The 17,829-nt window shown below is 34.3% G+C and overlaps 1 protein-coding gene across 1 annotated transcript; it reads right to left on the bottom strand.

Moving 5' to 3' along the window:
* Positions 1 to 10,770: 10,770 nt before the first annotated feature.
* On the bottom strand, positions 10,771 to 16,424 carry LOC113066407 (uncharacterized). Its single transcript, XM_026238306.1, has 8 exons — positions 16,226 to 16,424; positions 15,446 to 15,562; positions 15,155 to 15,246; positions 14,875 to 14,931; positions 14,683 to 14,781; positions 13,437 to 13,560; positions 13,104 to 13,258; positions 10,771 to 10,778 (listed from the first exon to the last, which is right to left on the bottom strand). The coding sequence occupies exons 1-8, from the start codon at positions 16,375 to 16,377 to the stop codon at positions 10,771 to 10,773; spliced, it is 804 nt and encodes a 267-aa protein (XP_026094091.1). The 5' UTR covers positions 16,378 to 16,424.
* Between the last annotated feature and the right edge of the window lie 1,405 nt (positions 16,425 to 17,829).

Here is a 17,829-nt window from a genome sequence, read left to right on the forward strand (position 1 = left end):
GCTTCTGACAAAAGATAAACAAGTTTGTATATTATACACACATATACATGCACAGTATTATTGTATATTAAGGTACTGATAAGGATAATATATTAAGGATAATACACATTTCTACTATTTGCTATGTCAAACTTTTCCATTTTATTAAACATTCAGGCAGTTATTAAAAGCTATTTGAATTATTGTTGTAATTAGTTATTGAAGATATTTACATACATTTTGAAGAAAACAAGAATAAGCAATTTTGTGAATTATACTGTACAAGGTAAATTTGCTGTATGCAAACTACGCTGCCAATTAAATTAATTTTTATTTAGTATAGACAAACTTCTGGTTCAAGCCCTGCCAACATTTGGTTTTGTCTCAATGCAGATAGAAATACAAATAACTATCAATCAACAAATTACAGTTTATCACTTCTCAGAAATACCACAACCCAATAAATACAGACTGAACACGACAGACGGCGGCATTGGTAACACACTGATCTGACAAAATCCAACAAATAGTGTCAGTGCTGGTCAACATCTGTTAATGTAGTGTGAAAAAGCCTATAAAAATCAAACTCACATAGTTTAGTGAGCGAGAGCTGTGCTCTACTGTTTGAACTACAGAGATATAAGTCACTCTGATAAAATGTTACAAAACTGCTAAAGTCATACCTGGAGTAACTGGAGGTCTCTGTTGCATCACTGATGTCAGGGGGCAGATTGTGTATGGATTTATCAGACAAAGATGCACAGCTTGATCTGGGAGAAGAAGATCTCATTTCAGACATAGTGTCTTCATTCTCTCTTTTCTCATGGAAGCTCATTTTTGAAGCACTGCCTTCCTGCTCTCGTGTCTCAAAAAGTATGTGGAAACACAACAATGGAAAAGATCATTAAAAACAAAAAGTTAAATAGACATATACAAATAATAATATAGAGATTAGCAGCTTTGCATGTTCATCCTTGAAGTGAAGTCTTGTGTATATTGATTTTGTACTGCACAGTGACAAATGTTTTGAGCTTCTACTCAAATCAACTCACTCCATTCAGTGCGTTCTGAGACTGCACACAGACAAAGCTTACTAAAAACCCCTAACTACTGGTGAACTTAAACTCAAAACTAACTAAGATCAGCATTTGTGAGGAACTTTACCATTCAGCATTTGCAGTGTGAATCCACAGAGAATATGTATTCATATTAGTACAAATAGATTTTTAATAATTTAGATATATGTGGCATACTGTCATTGTATAATGAAAATGGTGCTGAGCTGTAAGTAATATTTTTCAATACATTTCAAACATATGAAGTGGTTTTAATTTTTTTTATTATACTTAGGTTCGTAATCATTTATCACTGTTGATTCAGATATTAATATTAATATTAATAAAGTGAAAAATTCTTCACTGATATTGTTTCAAGACTTTTACTGTATAGTATAATTAGTAAAACTGTTCTGACAGAGAAATATCTTCAGACTCACAATAACTTACAGTTACATTCACCTTTACTAAGTATTTTTTGTATAATTATCTACATGATTATTAAATAAGAAAATGTTCAGCACTTACCACAATCAGCTGCCACTTAAGAGTCCAGGCATAGATTGAAACCCTCAGAATGTTCTCCCTTCTTTTACTTTCATTTACTCAGCTGGTCAAGGTGACTCTTGATTTTGTCTTGTCTTCTTCTGCCTCTAGTGGTGCAGAGCATCATCACAACCTCAGCTCGGTCTCAAAGCTGTTGATGTTTTTAAGTGAAATCATAAAATGAAAATTAGACTCATTACAGTCAAGTCAAGTCACATTTATTTACTGTATATAGCGCTTTATACAAAACTCAAAGCAACTGAACAACATCATTTAGGAAACCAGTGTGTCAATAATGCAAAATAAGAGCTTTTTTGTTCTCAGCACTGTGGATAGTGTTTAGACTCCTGTCCGCTCCTCTTCCAGGAACTCAAACTCCTCCATCTGTATCTAGAGTCACAATTGACTATTAATTGATAATTTATTAAAAATAACATCTACATAATAATAACAATGTATAAACTGATCTGATTTGTTTTTAACAGCAGTTTCACAGGTTTGACAGTTGTGACAGCTCCAAACCTAAACTCAGCAGGAAAGTGGATCTCAAGGACAAGAGTTGAGAAACCCTGCTTTTACCTTTCACTCCATTCATATGAAATTAAATTAATTGCTCAGTGGTTCCTTTTCTTAAGCTAAGAAGTCTTAGTTTTGTCTCCCATTTTAGTATCAAAAGCGTTTCAGATGTTTTCCTAAAATCCATTAGAAGAAATACAAGTTGACACAAATTCTTACATACATTAAGAGAATAGAGCTGTTCAGTTTATGTGCACAGGACTCATCATTTATTGCAGAAAGAGTGACACTGTAGCTTTCTTTACTAAAAGGCAATTTGATTTTTTTTTTTTTTTTTTTTTTTTGATTGCTAATACAGATAAATAAGAATTAAGACATTTCCGTTCATATTGAGGCTTTTGAATTGGTGCACACTTTGTAAAGCTGTTGAGATTTCTTCTAAACTTTAGAGGAGACTATGAGAGTATTAGAGTTTTTGTCTCAGCAGGAAAATGTGAGAAGCAGCAGACTAAAACAAAAGTCTACATTTGGTGTTCATGTAAACTCATTTATGAATAGAAGAAACATTTGAGATGTTAAAGATATCCCATTTTCAGTTCTTCTTTCTTCTGGGAGCGCAGCTGTGCTTTAGTCTGGTTTCAAAGACTGAAACACACAGTATGAGTGAAAATTAAACTTAACTTAAACAGTTAAATAACTCTGTTGCTGTTGTTGTCAGTCTCCACATGACCAGGTCTATTTACCCCCCTATACAGAAATATCAAGCTGTATTTCATATTATCTAACTTTATAGCTGTTGAATTAATTCTGAATGTTCTATTACCGGATCAGATATTTTGAAGAATCTTGGGATTCTATCAAAAAGAACGGAGAGACCTCTTTGAGCTGGAAAGTGTCTTCAGATGAACTAATATTCATACTACTTCTCCTCATGATCAGGTGTTAACTTACAGCATTTACATAATTTATTTTATTTTTGCATTAAAAAGAATAGTTCACACAAAAAATGTAATTCATAATTTAATAAGAAGATCATTTAATTAGGTAGAAGGTCAAGCTGTTATAAATATTGCTACAAGTCTGACTGTATCATATAATAACTGCTGTTAATAATGTTCATCGTCTGGTGGACTACATCTTGTATTAATTTTTCTGAAAATTTCTGTGATATGCGCATAAAATGACAGTCACCACTGATAAGCTACTACTAAATATTGTAGAATTGTAATTTTCTAAAGTTGCTTTGCAATGATTTGTATTGTATAAAGCGCTATACAAATAAACTTGAATTGAAATACCTGAATTGAATTAATATATGATCTGTGTCTATCAAACAGAACAGAATGCATTCAGTCACTTCTTCTGTCTGGACTGTCAGAACGGCAGGTTCTGGATTTGAGATCATGGATTTGGTTTTTGTTTTTGATAACATTTTAATTGGTATTATTTTTGATCATTTCATCTTCATAAACATAATATATAATTTTTTACATATTATTATTTTTAGAGTATCATGGGTAAGGTACAGAGCAGATTCTGGTAAACAACATTTTAAGAAAAGTGACGAGTCATGAGAGTGAGGAAACCACAATTACAGCAATGGTACGTTTTTTATAATGGTACAAATTAGTTTATAGTTTATAGTCCTTTAAACAGAGGATCAATGAGAAAAGTGAGATTCTATATGAATCACTACAAAGAAACATCTACAGATTTTTGCACTTATCATTTGAAGCAGAAAGCTTACATCTAATGTTTTGTTTTATAAAGGTTTTTATAAATATTATATTTAAAGCATGGAATTTCTTTGGCATATACAGACAGGAAGAGCAACCCTGCTGAGCATGTGCAATATCTGCATTTTTTTATTTATTATAATTTTAAAAAACAAACAAATAAATATTATTTTATTCTGAATTCTGAATCCAGATTGTTTCCTTTTCTTAAATTAAATTAAAATGTACAAAACAATTCAGTTTAATTCTGAATGGTGGACATAAAACTTAATTAAACAAAACTAAATTAAATAGAATGTTCTCTCTCTCTTTCCAGAAAGGGGCGCTACATGTTCATCGTAGAAGAGTGCTCAGACTCTAATCCAATCCACCATAAATCTTCCAGTCTGATACAGTCAACTTTTGTGTGTTGAAATAATGTTATTACCTCATCTATTGTAAAATATCCTTAATGTATTTGTTCATATACTTTGATTCTTTACAAACGAACAATATATTTGAAAATCACATATATATATATTGCTCATCAAAATTAACTAAACTGAATCCAAATGACAGTTCATTAATTAATGAGCAGACTGAATGTACGTGATCTGTATTGTGTCAGACTGCACTCTGTAGAAAAGAAAAGTTACTCAGTATAAAATTATAGGAAACACCCTGCAGATTTACATTAAACACAGCATATGTACATGATTGTGTTTTTGAGAAAACAATGTTTATGCGTGGTTAGTGAAAAACTAAAAAGTTTAAATCACTTGAATAATAACATAAAACACATACAGAACATTTGTTCACAGGATTTCTGAGAACTGGATCTTGTAGCCTAGAAATTTTCTTTCTAAATTATGAGAAAATCATCTTGTTTTCTCACTCACAGAAAACAGTAGATTGATTTGAATTTTCTAAGATACTTTTGGTTTATAAAGTGCATATGTCATTAGGTGTGATTGAGCATGAATAGTAGTGTGATTTACACCCGAGAAGACAAAAGCCCACATAATGAGCTGCATAATGAGCCTTTCAGTCAGGTGTCTGTGTGTGTGTGTGTGTGTGTGTGTGTGTGTGTGTGTGTTTGTGTGTGCCTCCTTTGGTCTAAGCTGTGTTCCAGGTTCCTAAGTGGGCTGTTTATCTGTTTATTTTGCTTTGCAAAAGGTTATCCTTTATCTAAAATAAAAAAGTAAGCATACTGTTTACACAAATAAACTGCATTATAAACATTATTGCGTTCGTCACTAATAATAGGAAAAAATAACACAATTACCACATAGCAAATTTATTATCAGTGATATTTAAAGATTTTTACCTCAGATGATTGCAAACACCAGGGATGGGGTATAACACATTCAAAATATTTATAACTCCTATTATAACTCCAACATTATAACTCACATTACTTTTATATTGTATTGCTGTCTATATTATAGAACATAAAAAAACCTTCCTGGCATCGTGAAACATTGATATGATGTAAATGAAACTTTATAATGATTCACTTAATTATACATTTAGTCAGGCATTATAGTTTGGAAAAGTCTAACTTGTAAAATGTGTTCAAGTTATATGACAACTAGTACAAATAGATTAATAATAATAATAATAATAATAATAAAAGAATTGTTTATGATCTCTGCTGGATCACTTCTTCTTTTTTCAGGTGATCTAAGTCTTATTCCTCTCATCTGTCTTATTGAGGTGAATTATGTCTCATTCCTCTCAGCAATAAGCGAACAGTAACATTTAAAAAATGTGAAGTACAGTCTCATTGCTTTGTAACACTGAGGGGCTTCCTGGTCGCTTGGATATCCCTTCTTCCTGACGCGTCCAGGGGGAAGTGAAGGTGGCAGTTGCAGGAATCTTCTTGTATATTCTGCCTCAGGTGATGCTCCCCTCGCCAGAGGTTTGTCAAATTTGAGCTTGCCTCTCCAGTGTGGTTCAACACCTTTGCAATGCTTAGGAAACTTTAAGTACAGACACTAATCTCTGTGTACTTTCTGAAAACCATATGGTGGTGAGTGTGCGCATTTAACACTTTGCACACTTTCTAAAATCCAAGTAAGTGGTAAGTGTGCACTCAAGACTCTGCACACTTTCTTAAATCCTGTACAGTAAGGGTTACGTGCTCCGCCTTGTTCCCTTTCTTTGAGATGATTAGACTTTGGTTCCTGGGCTCCGCTCAGCCAGTCTGTCTTTATTTATCAAGCATCGCTTCCCTCAACATGAGGGGCTATTTGGGCAATTCTCGTGGTAGTTTAGCAGTGCTCCCCTTTACTAAGAAGGGTCACCTATGAGTGCGCTACTCTCTTCCTGAAGTCGGAGTTCTCCTCTCATATGAGACTGAGTTCTCTGTTTTTCCCCAAGAGTGCTCCAGTATTATTACTATTGATCGTGTTGAAGCCTCTCAAACATATTGTTTTGAGATGCACCATTTCATCTATGAGCTGCTCTATCAGAGTGCCACGAGAGCCCCTCATTAGTACAGTATTTAAAATCCATGCTATGGTAATTGTGCACATGAAGTCTTTGTGCAGTTTCTGAAATCCACACTTTGCTCTGCGTTCTTTCTAAAATCCTATATGGTGAGGGCTTCGCGCGGATGCTTCATGCCCTTTCTTCAGTTGGTAAAAGCCCCTTCTACTTGGGCACCACCTATGTATCCTCGAAAACCTTTCTAAACAGGGAGTTGCTACGAGAGATCTGTTGAGAGATGACAGCTCCTTCAGAAAGCTTATGCAAGAGCTAGCAGTAGACCCTGTGTGACAGGCAAGACTTAGTATAAAATGCTAGGCTCTTTGCCGTATCCCTTTAAAGGAATCTTTCCTGATTCTAAGCCTTGAGCTCTACCCCAGGCCGAGGCCCTAACAGGTAACTTGGGTATGTAGCCTAGGCCTTCGGTTCAAGTCCCAACTAAAGTTACATCCCTGCTCCTGTTCAGTTCTCACCTGTCGTAATGTTTCCTGTCTCCACTCCCATTGTTCTGACCATTAAAGGTGAAAAACCCTATTGCAACAGAAAAACAAACCTCTGAGTAGTAAAACGTTTTATAATGGTGTAGCCGCACTGGGTTGTACATAATAATTAACTCAAATGATATATAGGGAATTTGAATAATTAATCAGGAATATGATAAATATATATCTCATATGACAGTTACACTAAATTTTATTGATTATGAAAAATAGCTCAATTGCCTATACCAATAACTCATTACAAGGCACTGTAATTTACTCATTAATATGTCAATATTCCATTCTTCATATCAGTTATAGTGATATCTCTTACTGTAAATTACTGCAAATCAAACAGTGGTTTGTCCAGCAAACGGCCGTAAGATTAACTTATCAATTTTCAATAAAGTTATCACTTCTTATTAATTCAAGGAAAAATATTATAAAAATAAATATTTCAAATAAAAAGAAAAACATTATCCTATCATTATGATACATTTAGTTTCTCAAAATAAAGCTTGTAGCTAAAGATCAGACACTTCAGTGACTCGTAATGTGAGCGGTTCGGAGGCAATCATGAATATATTGGTTTTTAATAATTGAACTAATAATACATCAATCTACAAATCACACAGAGTAAATACACGTACGACAATACAGACAGTAAACTTTGTAAAAGACATAACGGAATCCAAATAAGGGAGAGAGAGAGAGAGAGAGAGAGAGAGAGAGAGAGATCACAGAATGAGCTCAGGTATGAAAATCACAGACAGTAAACTTTTGGAAGCCAACAACAACTCAGATCATAGAAACACTTTAAGCAGCATTTAAATCTCCATAGAAAATGATACTTGCATGGCCCAGTGTGCATGAGCTGGAGACCGTGTGACGCGCGTGTGAGCTGCGCTGGAGCTTGCTTGAGCATGGTCTCTTTGTCTTCCGGCCCGTGGCTGCTGCGGAATCGCGCGGTATTTGAAAGGTTCAACAAACAATGTTCCAGAATTCGTCTTCCTTGTGTGGAGAGGCGAATAGTTGAATAAACTTAGTAAAGAAAAGAAAAGAAAACAACGGAAACAAAAGCTTCCGAAGGAGCCATGAGAATGGCTGTCCTCTCAGCCCCTGTGCTGAGGGGCACGGCGATAGGGCGCGGCCCAAGGCAGCGCAGAGGGATGAGTGGGAGCAACCAGGGTCGAAGCAGGTTAGCAGCATAAGAGTAAGAAGAAGAGAGAGCGGACCTTGTTCGTTCGGCTGTTATGGCTTGAGATGGTTCACGCCTCTGTTCGAGTGAACAACCAATGAACGTCCGCGATCTGAAGCGGGAAAAAGTTCCTTTGTCTCTGTGGAAACACCCACCCTACTAACTTTGGGGCTTATCAGATTTCAGCAGTGATATTCTAGCAAGTTCGTAATTCCAGATTAATACATTTTTCATTACTTTGCTTTAGATAAATGGGTCTGTCAAAGCATGACGATTAAACAGATACCAAAAATAATATATATAAATGATCAAAACATGAAGTTACATTCAAATGCAGAATTACACACATTTAAAGATTTGATTAACACATGATAAAACTGCAGATAGTCCCAGTTTATATGAGAAACATCTAATCCACCGAAAAACAATACTATATACATATAGACTACATTTGATTACATTTTACCACTCTTTTGCAAGAGCTAGATTTCCTGTCCTGTTTCCCAGTGGGGTCATAAAGTTTTACGACCTGGTCAGGAGTGGGGTTACAGAAACATGACTCTATTTGAGAAAGTTAAAATGAGGAGAAACATTTCCAATTTATAAGATAGTAAAATTATAATCCTTGCATAACAAGGATTAACCATTTTATGCAACACAAACCTATTCCAGATACATATTATTAAGGGCTTACATAAAGAGCATAAAGAAAAGTTTGTTTGTGTGTGTGTGCTTATGTGTGTGTGTGCTTATGTGTGTGTTTGTGTGTGTGTGCTTATGTGTGTGTTTGTGTGTGAAATGGGTTTCGTTTCTCCTTTGAGGCTCGGACGGGTATCCCTGGACAGTCTCAAAAGATGCAATAACTGTCACCCACGGCAGGATGTTACTGACTTCAGGGCGCCCAAAATGGTGAATTATGTAAACAACGAAGGTCCTTGTTTACTCACGTTCTGGTCTTTGAGTGCAGAATGTGTTAGAGTCAGGATTCATTAATATGGAACAGATGGCTGAAAAACCATCAGCTCATTAGTGTTACAATGGAGTCTAGCAAGAGATTAGAGAGGTCTCACTTGTTTCTCACACGTTTCTCTCACATTGTCTTTTTGGATTCCTTTCTCTCAGAACGTTCTCATGTCTCAGTTGCGTCTACTTTTATTTATAAAATACAACAAAGAGATATTCTATTTCCTCCACCACATTCTCAGTTTTGACATTTTTTTTTCTTAAATATTTCTCATGTCTCAATTAAGGAATTTTAGGAGAAACATCTGAAAATGAGAGATATTTGAGGATCTCATCTGAGTCTCGTGTTCTTAGGAAAAGCAACCACTGAGCAATACATTTTTCCTATGGGGATCTCTACACTTAATAACACCAGATAAACACTTTATTTTTAAATACCCGTGAGGTGCTTTATTTCCACTTTCGGAGTATTTACTTTATTTGTACTGAAAGGGAATGCCTTTCAATCTGATATTTGATGGGAAAAGGAGAAAATCTGTTTTGCAAAAAGGTGGATTTAACTTGGGTCAAAAGCTATAGTTGAGCATCTTATCTCCTACACCACATTTGCTGTTGAAGAACAAGTGTGTTTTTAGTTAGTTAGTGTACAGTACATAGCCTCTGCCAACACGGTGGGTATTTACACTTAGTGTAAATAATTATTTTATTTAGAAATATTTTATAATATATTATACAGAAGTAAGAAGAAAAACATAAACAATTAAGAGGATCTTTAGCAAGTTATGTGCATTTTGGTGTCACAAAGTGTAGGGAGTGGACGGTAACCCCCTAGGCCTGAAATTCTGAAACTACAGATGTACTTAAGTACTATGTAAGTTTGTCAGAAACATCCTAAAGATCAACCAATTGCCTTTAATATAACGTTTCAACTACAATATATTTTCATTTGATTGTAAATAAAATGTAAATAAAAAGTAATTATTTTTTCAAAGGGAACATAGACACACTCTTGGACACTTATCAGGGAGTTAAGATTCTCCAAATTGTACTGAAGCGCTTCACAATGAAATGTCTCTGTCATGCTGCACATTCACCTCTAGATGAACACATTCTCAGTCTTTTGTCTGAATAAATGTATAAATGTAAATAAATGTATCAAACTCCGTCTGTATCTAGAGTCAGGAGGAGGGGTCATTAACTGATCATTTATTAAATATAATGTACATAATAATAATAACAATGTATGGACTGATCAGCAGTTTCACAGGTTTGACAGTTGTGTTTTCCAGATCCTGTTTCAGCACATTGACTCGAGAGTTTAGCTCCAAAACTAAACTCAGCAGGAAAGTGAATCTCAAGGACCAGAGTTGAGAAACCCTGCTTTTACCTTTCACTCCATTCATTTGAAATTAAATTAATTGCAGTGGTTGCTTTTCTTAAAGGGATACTCCATCCCAAAATGAAAATTTTGTAATTAATCACTTATAATCACAGACACTTCTGCTGTCTGGACTGTCAGAACGGCTGGTTCTAGATTTGATTTTATTTCTAAACTTTTTAATTGGTATTGTTTTAATAATTTCATCTTTATAAACAAAATATATACATTTTTGTAAATTTCTGTGGATAAACATAAAGATATTTTTGTAGAGTATCATGGGTAAGGTACAGAGCAGCTTCTGAAAATCAACATTTTACAGAGTATTAAGAAAAGTGACTTGAGTCATGAGATATTAGTGAAAAAACCACAAGTACAATACCCTCCAGACTCAATATAATAGTACATTTTTGCAGAATCATGAAATACATTAGGAATATGAATTAATTGCTTATAAACCTTTAAATAGAGAATCAATGAGAAAAGTCAGAGACTACATGAATATTCACAAAGAAAGATCTACAGATGTTTACACTTATATTTTAAAGTAGAAAGTAAACATCTAATGTTTTGTGAGACTTTTTATAAATAACATATTTAAAATACGCTGAGCATGCACAATATCTGCATTTATTTTATTATAATTACATAATTATATAATATAATTATAAAGGTTTCCTGCCCAAAAATTAAATTCAAATTCAACATTTAAATTTCATTCCGAATGGTGGGCATTAAATAAATAAATAAATAAATAATAAATAAATAAATAAATAAATAAATAAATAAATAAAAAGATTGTTCTCTCTCTTTCCAGAAGTGGGCACTACATGTTCATCAAAGAATAATAATTTAATTAAGTGCAGTTTAATGCAGATTTACAATGTTGCCTAATTTTAAACTTTTAACCATACCACAAAACCTGTCCTTAACCTCACCCGTATCCCACATCAATAGCAGAAACTGTGTTTTGCAATACAACATCAACACAGTAAGGTTTTTTTCATCTGTAGTAGTTAAAGTCATCTAATATAAAGTGGGACTGAATACACAGTACATAATAATTTTACACGTGTTTAACAACATTTTTCAACATGCATTTACTTTTTCAGTTAAATTAATAAATTATATACCTCATACAACAAATATTTTCATAAACGGATATGTAACCATGATTAGGAAATAAGTAGAAGTCAGTAGTTTGTCTGTTGTGTAATCTTACACAGTGACAGTGAGGAATCAAAAACCTTAAATCCAGCGTAGAGGGGTTCAGTGAATGTGTTGTTGAATGTGTGTAAGTGTGTGAGTGTGTGTGTTTCTGAGATGCTGTAGAAGGACAGAGTGCCGGCCGGCCAGTCCAGATACACTCCTACTCTTTTAGAGGAGTGTGAATTAGCAGTAATGTTTTTGTTCACATTGTTGTGACAGACAACAAATCCATCATTAAGATTACATCAAGGTACTGTTTATGCATTAATACACTGAAAGTGACACCAGAGATCATGAAATGATAATCGGTCATGATCATTTATCACACAGATAGATACAGGACATTCACTATGAAGTGAGTTTAAGACAGGAGTAAAATGCAACAAAACATCTTGCAACAGGCTCTTTTAAAATAACTATTTTTAACTTGACAGCACATTAAAAACACAACGCTGAGTGCTGAACTTTGGTCATGCTAAGGAAAATTGTTTGTTCACTTATTATTATATAGGTTTAATCTGCAGACATTGCAGAAAGTTGGGCTTTCTGAGGTGTTGAGTCAGACATCAAGTTTTCAGGTAAACCCCTCATACTGGCCTCACCTCCAGTGTCAGCTTGATTTAATAGATTTAACTCAGCAGAAAGAGGGAAAGATATTTATTTTAATGCACCAAACCCATCTTTTAATGCACCACCTTAGCTTAGGCATCCATACAATAGTAACTGTACTGTGAATGAGAAGGAGAAGAAAACTGACACAGAAGCAAGGAGAGGAGTGGTAAGTGTTAGATATCTGTCATTATTTCATTACTACTTTTACTATTGTAATTTTATAATTATTATAATTATAATTACTGTCATTATTGATATTACTGTTGCCGTCATCACAAAATATTATCATAATCGCCATCTTTAGCATTACTATTGTTATTACTACCAAGTTATTATTAATATTATTATTATTATTCTTGGTGTTGCTATTAATGTTATTATATTATTATTGATATTACTACTGCTGTCAATAAAAAATATTAACATCATCACCATATTTAATATTACTGTTGTTACTATTATAATTAATAAAAAAATATTATTATTATTAGTATTGGAATTACTATTTCCGTCAACACAAAATATTATCATCACCATCTTTAGTATCACTATTGTTATTAATATTACTGTTGCCACCATCACATAATATAATAACAATAATAATAATAATAATAATAATAATAATAATAATAATAATTATAATAATAATAATTATTATTATTATACATGTTATTACTATTTAAATACTCTTTACTATTACTACTATTACTCATTTGTCATTCCTGCTTATTTTTCATTGCTGTTACAATCATTGTTGTTTTATTGATGTTTTTGTGTTTTGTTGTGTTTTGTGTTCACCCTATGTTGTATGTTTTTGCACTCCTAATAAAAATAAATAAAGAGGAGAAGAGTAGTTGGTGACAACTGATAGAAAGAACAGATCTGCTGCCTTGACAACATAGAGAAACCTGAGGAAATTATAAATGTATAATGTTCCAAAATACCTTAATATCTTCAACTGACATTTTGGACTCTTCAGTCCATTAGAGAGTAGCTTCACTCCTGAATCCTGCAGGTCATTGTTACTCAGGTCCAGCTCTCTCAGGACAGGGTTTGAGGATTGTAAAGCTGATGACACAATTTCATAGGATTGACCAGTGAGATTACAGCCAGCAAGACTGAAACAGAACAGAACACAAACTAATTCCATAATTACTCTTATTCTTAAATTATCATTCCAATTACATCTGTTTAATTCTTGTAAAACAGATCAGAACATTATAAAAATGAGCAAAACAGAAAGTGCAATTCCAATTCCAAGAGACTCTTCATTGTGACACATGATTAAACACTCACAGAGCTTTTCTGTAGTTGATCACAGCTGGTATCAGTCTTCTTCTGCCCTCATCTGATGTGTTGTATTTCTTGAGATCCAGCTCATCTAGCACCTCCTCTGATATCTGAAGCATGTAGGCGATTGCTGAACAGTGAGATGGAGAGAGTTTTTTTTCTTTGTGTTTCTCTGATGTCACAAACTCCTGAATTTCTCTGGACAGAGTCTGATCTTTGACTTCCAGCAGACAGAGGAACAGATTGATGGATCTTTCAGTTAAGAGTCCATGTTCATCTTCAATCTTCTCTTTAATGTACTGTGTGGTTCTCCTGATGCTCTCTGAGCTGTCCTCTGTGTTTGTCAGTAGATCCTGTAAGAGTCTCTGATTGGACTCCAGAGAGATGCCCAGCAGGAACCGCAGGAATAGATCCAGATGCCCATTTTTACTTTCTAAGGCTTTATCTACTGCACCTTTATGCAAATTGTGCATTGAATCAAAGGTCTTAAGGGCTTCCATGGTGCTGTTTAAATAAGAGTAAAACACATAGAAAGCAGCGAGAAACTCCTGAACGCTCAGATGAATGAAGCAGTAATCTTTTCTCTGATGAATCACAGATTCTTCCTTAAAGATCTCAGTACAAATCCCAGAATACGCATCAGTGATGTCTAAGTCGCTCTCTCTCAGGTCCTCCTCATAGAACATCACATTGCCCTTCATCAGCTGCTTGAAAGCCACCTCAGCAAGTTTCACAATCACTTCTCTTTTGGTCTTTAGGAGTTTCTGTGGATCTCTCTCTTCATACTTGCTCATCTGAATCAGCAGAAAGTGGATGTACATTTCAGTAAAAGTTTGAGGGATTTCTGCACTCATATCTTCTTCCAGGAGCTTCTCAATCACAGTGGATGAGATCCAGCAGAAGACGGGGATGTGGCACATGATGTGGAGGCTTCTTGCTCTTCTGATGTGTGAGATGATTCTGCTGGCTTGATGCTTATCACTGATTCTTTTCCTAAAATATTCCTCTTTCTGAGGGTCATTGAAACCTTGAATTTATGTCACACGGTTGATGTATTTGGAGGGGATCTGATTGGAAGCTGCTGGTCTGGAGGTGATCCAGATGAGAGCAGAGGGAAGCAGATTTCCTCTGATGAGGTTTGACATCAACACAGCCACTGATGAAGACTCATTCACATCACAAACTTTCTCATCATCTGAAAACAGTGACATTCTGCTTTCATCCAGACCATCTAGAATAAACACAACTTTACACTCCTCATAAACCTTAAAGTCCTGAACTTGAAGCTCAGGATGGAAGTCCAGCAGAAGTCTGTGAAGACTGTACTGACGATCTTGAATCAAGTTCAGCTCTCAAAATGGAAACACAAACATGAAATCTACATCCTGATTGGCTTCTCCCTCTGCCCAGTCTAGAATGAACTTCTGCACAGAGACAGTTTTACCAATTCCAGCGATGCCTTTAGTAAGGACAGTCTTGATTTTGTCTTTCTCATCATATCCTGGTTTAGATAAGGTGGTAAATATGTCATTACAGTTTATTGGATTGTGTTGTGAGTGTTGTGTTCTGGATGATTTCTCCATCTGTAAAACCTCATGTTCTTCATTCACTCCTTCTCTCTCTCCTTCTATGATGTAGAGCTGTGTGTAGATCCTGTTCAAGAGGGTTTCATTTCCTTGTAGTTTGTTTCCCTCAAATAAGCAGCCAAACTTGTTTTTTTATGCTGGTTTTGTGCTGGTCTTTGACTGCTTCAGTTCTTTTCTGCTTGATGTGGGTCTGATCATGGGATGCAATTGTATCATCTATCTCCACAATGCTGGAATTTAATAAAGAATAGCGAAAATGGCAACAACAGTAATTACAATGATTGTTCAACATTTTAAGAAACATAACAGTATGTATTGTATACTGTATGTTGTATATTTTGGAGAACATTTAGTGTTCATTAGGTATCTTTTCACATTATTTAATCAAGGTAAATTACAGTAAATCAGCAACTAAATATTTATACTAACTGTGGAGAAGAGTTTACTGTTCCATCACTGAATGAAATGTGAAAATTCATGGATCTTGTACTATTCACAGAGACACCGCTGGGTTCTGGAGATTTTGATCTTTTCTTCCTGTTGTTTCTGACAAAAGATAAACAAGTTTGTATATTATACACACACATATACATGCACAGTATTATTGTATATTAAGATACTGTATAATACACATTTCTACTATTTCATATGTCAAACAGACAAATATTTTCTTTTCCATTTTATTATACATTCAGGCAGTTATCAAAAGCTATTTTAATTATTGATGTAATTAGTTATTAAAGGTATTTAAATACATTTTGTAGAAAACAAGAATAAGCAATTTTGTGAATTACACAAGGTAAATTTGCTATATGCAAACTACATTGGCAACAAAATTTTATTTAAAATGGCCTTTTTATTTAGTATAGACAAACTTCTGGTTCAAGCCCTGCCCACATTTGGTTTTGTCTCAATACAGATAGAAATACAAATAACTATCAATCAACAGATTACAGTTTATCACTTCTCAGAAATTCCATAACCCAATAAACACAGACTGAACACGACAGACGCCGGCATTGGTAACGCACTGATCTGACAAAATCCAACAAATAGCGTCAGTGCTGGTCAACATCTGTTAATGTTGTGTGAAAAAGCCTATAAAAATCAAACCCACATAGTTTAGTGAGTGTGAGTTGTGCTCTACTTTTTTAACTACAGAGATATAAGTCACTCTGATAAAATGTTACAAAACTGCTAAAGTCATACCTGGAGTCACTGGAGGTCTCTGTTTCATCACTGATGTCAGGGGGCAGAATGTGTATTGAATTATCAGACAAAGATGCACAGCTTGATCTGGGAGAAGGAGATCTCATTTCAGACATAGTGTCTTCATTGTCTTTTTCCTCATGGAAGCTCATGTTTGAAGCAATGCCTTCCTGCTCCCGTGTCTCAAAAAGTATGACCTCAGACCTTTGTGGAAACACAACAATGGAAAAGATAGTTAAAAACAAAAAGTTAAATAGACATATACAAATAATTATATACAGATTTGCATGTTCAACCTTGAAGTGAAGTCTGGTGTATATTGATTTTGTACTGCACAGTGAGAGAATGTTTTGAGCTTTTACTCAAATCAATTCAGTGCGTTCTGAGACTGCACAGAGACAAAGCTTACTAAAACCCCCTAACTACTGGTGAACTTAAACTCAAAACTAACTCAAGATCAGCATGTGTGAGGAACTTTACCATACAGCATTTGCAGTGTGAATCCACCGAGAATATCTATTCATATTAGTACAAATAGATTTTTAATAATTTAGTAGATATATGTGGCATATTGGCATTGTATAATGCTTAGCTGTAAGTAATATTTTTTCAGTACATTTCAAACATATTAAATTGTTTTCCATGTTTTATTATACAAAGGTTCATAATCATTTCTCAGTGTTGATTCAGATATTAATATTGATGAAGTGAAAAATTCTTCACTGATATTGTTTCAAGACTTTTACTGTATAGTATAATTAGTAAAATTGTTCTGACAGTGAAATAACTTCAGACTTAAAGTTATATTCAGTTAAATATTTTTTGGATAATTATATACATGATTACATAAGAATATGTTCAGAACTTACCACAATATGCTGCCACATAAGAGTCCAGGTATAGATAGAAACCTCAGAATCTTCTCCTTTCTTTTACTTTCATTTACTCAGCTGGTCAAGGTGACTCTTGATTTTGTCTCGTCTTCTTCTCCATCTAGTGGTGCAGAGCATCATCACAACTTCAGCTCGGTCTCAAAGCAGTTGTTGTTTTTAAGTGAAATCAAACAATGAAAATTAGACTCATTACAGTCAAGACAAGTCACCATTTACTGTATATAGCGCTTTATACAAAACTGACTGTGTCAAAGCAACTGAACAACATTAATTAGGAAAACAGTGTGTCAATAATGCAAAATGACAGTTAAAGGCAGTTCATTAATGAATTCAGTGATGTCATCATTAAACTTAGTTCAGTTTAAATAGTATCTGTGCAATCATTTAAAATCAATGATATCACTGTAAATGAAGGGGAAGTTCAGGAAAGGAACTTGCTATCATGATATGCTCATGTTATTTATTTCATAAGACAAATAAGAGCTTTTTTGTTGTCAGCACTAGGGATAGTGTTTAGACTCCTGTCTGCTCCTCTTCCAGGAACTCAAACTCAAATCTCAAACTCCTCCATCTGTATCTAGAGTCACAAGGAGGGACTATTAATTGATAATTTATTAAATATAACATCTGCATAATAATAATAATTTATGGACTGATCTGATTTGTTTTTAACAACAGTTTCACAGGTTTGACAGTTGTGATTTCCAGATC

Source organism: Carassius auratus, chromosome 50, assembly GCF_003368295.1.
Source record: "Carassius auratus strain Wakin chromosome 50, ASM336829v1, whole genome shotgun sequence".
Taxonomy (NCBI): Eukaryota; Metazoa; Chordata; class Actinopteri; order Cypriniformes; family Cyprinidae; genus Carassius; species Carassius auratus.

Bases quoted from the DNA above. Each gene is read 5' to 3' on its own strand.
- LOC113066407 (XM_026238306.1), bottom strand. From the start codon at position 16,377: ATGAGCTTCCATGAGGAAAAAGACAATGAAGACACTATGTCTGAAATG. The intron at 15,247-15,445 runs GTTAGTATAAAT...ATTAAATTCCAG, and splicing joins ACAGTAAACTCTTCTCCACA to CATTGTGGAGATAGATGATA. The intron at 13,259-13,436 runs GTGAGTGTTTAA...GTTCTGTTTCAG, and splicing joins ATCAACTACAGAAAAGCTCT to TCTTGCTGGCTGTAATCTCA.